The 7340-nt window shown below is 37.6% G+C and overlaps 1 protein-coding gene across 1 annotated transcript in view; it reads right to left on the bottom strand.

Moving 5' to 3' along the window:
• Nucleotides 1–833: 833 nt before the first annotated feature.
• The window catches only part of LOC116700210 (cell adhesion molecule 1-like), a 393444-nt gene continuing 386937 nt past the window's right edge, over nt 834–7340 (bottom strand). Inside the window, 1 exon segment of the mRNA XM_032533207.1 lies at nt 834–5857. Within this exon segment, the coding sequence (XP_032389098.1) occupies nt 5739–5857 (119 nt within the window). The 3' untranslated portion in view covers nt 834–5738.

Here is a 7340-nt window from a genome sequence, read left to right as displayed (position 1 = left end):
AAATCACAAAACAGATTTAAAATATCAGCAGTAAAAACTTTTTAGCATCAGAGACAGCATCAAACTTCATTCCAGGAAAATGGTTCATTGTACTGGAGAGCAGTCCTCAGAGACTATCCTGCATTGGACATTTCTTAAAATAGTGTGTGCTTTTATTTTAAAGCAGGGAAAAGGTTGAAAAGGGAGGAGGGGGGCTGGGTGTAAAAATGTTGACTTCACAAATTGTGGTTTGCCAATGTTAAGCTTTAAAGGGGCTATACTCAATATTTATCACATTCAAATAGCAATTAACTATTTGCTATGTGAAGATATAGTGGAGTTATGGCGTTCTGAGCAAAGTATGAAGTCCCATTCCCTCTGTGTTTGTTGTCTTCTAAGCTTCTGTGTTCTTTGTTGTGATAGCCGGTCCAGCCGTGCGCGTATGCTGGTGCATGTGAGTGCCTTGTGTGACTTGATCAGACGCCGAGGGCCGTGCCAATGCACCAGTATTTGATGAGTTGGGGAATGGTCCGTCAGAGCTGTGTGGATGCAATCCCAGTCCACATTTTCTGTATTTCGAGTACAGCCCCTAATACAATAACATTATGTCTGTTGAAATTGGCATTTTCTTTAAGCTATCAGAACGAAACAAATGCAGTCAGGCTTTCTTATCTGCAAGAAGTTACTGAAGATTAAAAATAAATAATGTGTTGCTGTGTCCCCATATCATTCACATTTCTCCATATACTTGTGATGCACCTTAATATATGAACACTTAGAGTAAAACAAATAATACCAACACTGATTATTTTGGACATTAATATCTTTTTTTTTATTAAGACAAGAACTCTTCATTGTTTTGTAAAAATGTCTATTTATGAACCAATACAAAATGCGTATGGGAATGTGGAACTCCTTTTCTCCATCAATACACATAAACATTTCCCAATAACAGCAGAGAGACAAAAATAATAAATCTAAAAAACGACGACTGGTGACACAATCAAAACCTTTCAGGAATCAAACGTGCTTCCAAAGGCGGTGGTGCATTGCAAGTGACAGTAGTAGTACAGCCACAACAAGCTTCTGATTCGGATTCATTCCAGTGTACTCTTTATGACCTATGTAAACACAAAGCAATACTAAACACATATTTTACAGTGCACCAATATTAAGAAAAATACAGAAAACATGTACAACACACCACCAATTTTGCCTCTTGGATCCAAAATAATGTGTTGCAACTAATTGGATGAGGATGCATTGTACTTGCTTTAATGTCATTGGTGGGGCCTAAACTTTGCATTCTACCTGAGATGTAGTCACATCGGTCAGCAATGCATGAACTAGAGACATGACTTTATCAAAAGAATTTAATATGGAGAAAACTACACCAGTTACACTGTAAGACCATTTTTCACTTTACTGGGCATTTCATTGAAAATAAAATGGTACATACAGTAACCTAAAATATCCTTTTGCTATTTATTTCAAATTCAATCCTCGTCAAACCTACGTTGTTTATATGTTGTTTTGCTCATGATACGTTTTATATGGGAACTTTGGGAGAGCAAAATTATAGTACAGTAGGTAAAACATTTTGGGGAACACTTCTTCTATTCCAACGCACAACATATTTAATATGCACAAATGAAAATATTAATGCATCAGCCTTAAGGGAGAAGACAATATTCAGTTCTATTCCTTTATTGGCAAGACATATTTTGAAGTCTGATTTAAATGGAAGCTGCCACATGTCACTGAAGCGAAATAGTGCTCACTGTAAGAAAAACAAATCACACGATCTCAGTCTTGCAGATGAAGTGGCATCTGCGCTGGGATTTACAAAGCAACGATAACAAGTCAGTTAATAGTTTTATCAGACACCAGACTGTAAAACATCAAAACTAGTCTGAACCCTTCCCCACCCCCTCCCATCCACTAAACAAACACAAAACAGTGTCATCAGCATACAGTGTTAACTTAGTGGTGATTCATTTGTGAGTACAGAACTTTCAATCAACTCAAGTTTTAACAGAAAATTTAACAGTTGGAGTGACACAGCATCTTTGATCTTTGTCAGCAACATCACTCCGGTAGTCCCCATCAACAACTGCCATAACCATTGGAAAAGCAAAAAATCTGTCCACAGCTCCCACCCAGTCCTCTGGCTGTCTTCTAAAAGCAATACACTATAAAAGAACTTTTAAAATGCACAGATGCATTATGCTCAGGAGAGGGACATTTTCCTAAAGCACTATACAAGAACCTTCTCATCTCCCTTTGGACGACCCCCAAAACCCCAATCTCAATATGGAGAGACTGAATGCTGTCTTCATGCATGACTATGATACATTAAAGCTATCACACTGTTAATGTGTTGCAATCTGAGCTGCACATTGAGAAATTCCAATCAAATGTGTTAACATGGCAATAAAGTATTGAATCTTGGATATGAGTGTCCACACAGCAAGCAACACCATTAAGTCCCCATGACGTCTAGTGGCATATTAATAAAAAGTATGTTTTTTCATTGGATATGATTGATGTTGATATATATCATATACATAAAATCATAACCTGTCTGGTATAATGGAAAACCAAAAGTCTCAAGTGAAATCTGAGGTTACCAATAGAGCTACATGTAGGGCAACTTAAGAAAAGCAAGCCAATGAAGAAAAGATCTTTACCACTCTTGCAGGAAAAAGGGAATCGAACAACAAAACACAAGCAAATCAGCACAGAACGTCTTTATCTGTATTTACAGTGTGCTTCTTTATGCCATGTACAGGTGTATATGTTGTGAAATTTGCAAATGTATTTCTTCATCAGCAGGCGGTTTTTAAGGTGCACATTTTTTATTGAAATTAGCTCTACCTGTAGAACCAGAGTTACAATACAACTATAAAAAAAATCATGATGACTAAGTTTGGACACTCACAATGAAAGAGTTTTTTTTATGACTCAGCTGAAACATGGTACTTATGCCTAGTTGCTTATTGATATGCATGCAAACTATATCAATACATTAAATGACACCTATCTACATTGGATATGCAATGTTTAAACTCTCTGTTATTGATATAAGATGTATTCACTGAATCTGAATCTCTAAAAATGAATTTTGTTACATCATGATGTATTTCATTCACATTGCAAGTTTTGATTTTGCGCTGCAAAATAATTTCACTTCTAATTTGACTGTACAAGATAAGTCACCATCATCAGAGCACTCATTTAAAAAAGGTTTTCTCTACTGATTGGATTTAGTTTTTGTTTGTCCAATTGATTTGAGATTATTTACTCTAGTTTGAAAAACCGCAGGAATAGATGCCTTAATACTTGAGGAATGGTTGCAGCCACTGTTGGGTTTAATGATAAGTTTATCATTTGCATTGATAACATGTTCAAAATGATGTAATATCATGGCACATAAAGCCTGTTCAACACTTTGAAGGTGTACATTGAAATCTAGACCTCCACCCTCCATCCACCCACAGCTGTCATTGAGAGTAAGGACTCATTAAGCAAGCTGCTTGCTGTGTGAAAACATAACTTTGACAAAAAATGCCATGAATAGACACTCAAGCCAAGGCATTCTTGTTACCTATGGATTACCACCATGGTGCACAATACAAGTTCAGTTCCAAACAGTTACTTTTGGCATTCCTCAGTACTCCCCAGCTGGCACAGCAAAACAGATCCTCATACAGTTTTGGCAGGTGATACATAAAGCAAGATAGAGAAACAAAAATAATGAGTTTTAGCATGTACATTCATGCAATAAACTATCAACTGTTTACACAAGCTGCTGCACCAAAGCAAAATATATTCAAAAGGTGTAATGCAAGCGGAAAGACTGGCCTGTCTCTCAGAATATTTCAGTTTGAAGACAATTAGTCACCCCAACATTGACTTGTTTTACATTTTGAAAGAAACTCACAATGATTGTGACACAATAAAATACAAAAAGGTAAAAGTGAAGGTAAAAAAAAAATGTCTTAGTAAGGATTAGTGTACAATACAGCTGTGATTTCATTGGATTGATTTACATTTTATTGTGTGTCTGTGAGATCAACACACTGTAGGGAGGATGTTTTGTGCAGCTTATGTATTCCGTGAATAAATTTAAATGTGTTTCAGTCAACACATTATCACTCCCAACTTAACCCATACGGTTGCTTGGCCAGAACCCCTTGGCATTCAATCAATCAATCAATCAATCAATCAATCAATCAATCAATCAATCAATCAATCAACCAACTTTGTTGCTTTTTCATTATTATCTTCCCTATGTGGACTTTTTTCCTCTTTATACTACATCATCTCACTGTGCAGCAGCCAAGCAGTTGAAAGCCCAGTGCGGCTCACACAGACGCTATATGCCGAGGGCCACTGACCAAGCTGCCATTTTTGATATGGAGTGAGAACGGTTGTTACAGTTTGGTTAAGGATGTTTCTCTTTCTGTTAAGTTATGTTAGCAGCATCTTTTGGCTACTGGTTGGCAAATGTTAATACCAAATATTATTCAACAGCCATTTCTTACCAAGACATCTTGACTTAGAATCCGCCAAACAACTTTAATTTACTTGTTTTACTTTCCCATTGGTAAGAAATATATTCTATGAGTATGAGCAGATTGAAATCAGCTGAATCTCATTATTAACACACCATCACAACTCAATAAAAGCTGGTGGGGAAACAGAGAGCTAACATTCAGACTCATAGAAGAAAAATAGCACTGAGCAGAGAAAGAATTCGAAACAATGAAATGGCAGCGCAATGAGGACAAATAATGTACCACTTCTCTTTACTGAGAAGGGTAATTGAGGAGAGGCAGCAGTAAAGCTGCTCTAAAGAACAAACTGAAAAAACAAATGGAATAGGCCCAATAAAATAATTTTATATTATCCTTTGTCGCCTTCTTTTTTGAATAATGTTTTGAATGTGGTTGTGTTTAGGAGAGGAAAGGAAGAGCATATGCAGTACATCAAACCTGTTTCTCATTTATGTTCTTTGTACAATGATATGTAAAGCATTCCATGCATTTTTGGAGCTGTCAAAACTCCAGGGAAAAAAGAGTAGGGGAAGTAATGGTTTGAGACAAATCACAGTATACTGGAAGGAGTTTTTGTTATGCAGTAGAGGACACGTGTGTGCAGACACATTTAGCGAAATGAATAAAGTGGCTGTGTAATTTTACCCTCATACAAAAGCCAACAGCACGTTGATGATTACGAGTGGGAAAGATGAAACAGGATAAAGGGGAGCAACAAGGTTATGCAAATGAGGATCAACACAAATCCAAAGTATGGATAGAACAAGGCACAGAATTTTCTGCAAATGGTTGAACTAAATAAAATTCGTACCAGCAGTTAGGGAGGAAGGTGTCAAATGGTGAAGCTCTCTACAGTGATTTCTGGCAACGTCTGGCACACCCTTACCACCCCCAACCCCATCCCCTTCTCAGTTTACCGATAACCCGAACCCTCCCGTTTTTTGTCCTTTTTTGATTTTTAATTTTTTTTACACACAAAACATTCCATCTACATCTGCAGACTAGACTAAACAACGGCTTAAAACCAGGCCTGTCTTTAAAACCCCATCTCTTTTCTATTCCTCGACCCCTCTACTCTCACTAAAAGTGATCCTAAACCACATTTAAATCCCTCCATCAAACCCCCCTCTCCATCTGCCCCAGCCCCAAAACCAGCTCTGTGTCCCAAAGGGGACACTAGAGTGAGGGGTCCTGCTTTGATTAGATGTAGTACTCTTTCTTTTCGTCCGAGTTGGTGTGGCCACCCTCTGCGTTGATGATGGCTGTATCTGCGTCGGCTGCATCGTCTGCTCCTTTGGCTTCGTGTGTGAAGTAGGTACCTGAGGAGAAGGGGATCAAGGACAGTGTCACAGACTGGGTAATAGCCTGCTGTGTAGATGATACCAAAGATTAAAATGTGCCTCTACATCCCACAGCACCTAATTATGCAAATCCGACTCCATGTGGCCATTTACACAAACCTTACACCAGCAAGCTGTACTATTCAGATTATACTTCATTTCCCCACTTTTTCATTCAAATGGGCACATGAAAACCAGGGTTTCCAAATGATCTTGAGTGCATGGCTCACACCTTCAAATTAACCTTGTCAAGTTCAGAGGAGGAAAAAAAAGAGCTAGCGAGCCCCTTCAAACTTAATTTACAAGATTTATTCACATGCTATCACAGAAGAGGTTGATAACGAAGGCAATATTCAGACTGAATGGGGAAGGGGCACTTCAAATGCAAAAATAAAAGCACAAATGCTGCTAGAATAGATGAAAACAAGGTGGGCCGTGGTGCTGTACCACAGGGATGGGCAAGGAATATGTTAGGATTGAGTGTAAGAAAAAGGAAAATCCTATTTGTTTCCTTTTTGGTTTTAGATTCAATTTAACGTTATTGTCATTGCACCTGTCACATGTACATAGCAATGAAACATCAGGTTTTTATGACAGATAAACATTATTGAATCATGTGTTTTTTGCTGGCACTAGGGCAGCCGTCATCCTGTAACGGATATATTCTGAGACTTTTGGCAATGCAACCTCAGTTTGAACAGTCATTTTAGAATTACGCTGTCATCCACCCCCATTGCCACTTAATATAACCTTACTCCCACATTTGTTCTCATGGTTATGGGTTTGTTCTCAAGGTAAGTGTTTTTGTTAAATAATAAGTATGGAAAGTTTTAGACAGAGGTAGTTAAAAGTCACCCTCAACATCCTGTAATTGAACATGAATTATTTTCCTAAGTGACCTCAACTGGCTCCAGTCTCACATTTCAACATTTCTCTGCACAGGTGTAGCCCCCATAAGAAGGCAAAAATTAATAAATCTTTTGTCTCTTCACTTTCGTTATTGTTCTGTCATGAATATCTGGCATCCACTGAATTTTAAACAGCTTACAACTTGTACCATACACAATGCCATTATTCAAAGTAACCTCCATGTGATTTGTTTAAATGCATCATATTGCTATTTTTATTGAAATATGTTAACAGTTTAACACACTGTTAGGAAGAACAGCAGTGTTTCAGTTTACCACCAAGAAACAGAAATGATTATTTACCAAAACATCTAGCTTGGGGACATAAATCAAACACTGGGTTCAGAATCACCTTTAATTTTTATATATTTTTTATACTTTTTTTATTGAGCCCCAGTGAGTAAATTACAATTTACAATCTGTTTGTTAGAAATCACTACACAGACATGAAATACCAGGATGTATTCATACACAAATGGAGAGATGTCAGAGTAAGTGGGCTGCCAGTCCTGAACCTAAACAGTTGGGGGGGGGGGGAGGCCTTGCTCAATGCT

Source organism: Etheostoma spectabile, chromosome 13 (assembly GCF_008692095.1).
Source record: "Etheostoma spectabile isolate EspeVRDwgs_2016 chromosome 13, UIUC_Espe_1.0, whole genome shotgun sequence".
In the NCBI taxonomy this organism is placed as follows: domain Eukaryota; kingdom Metazoa; phylum Chordata; class Actinopteri; order Perciformes; family Percidae; genus Etheostoma; species Etheostoma spectabile.
This window is presented reverse-complemented; position numbering and strand designations above follow the sequence as displayed.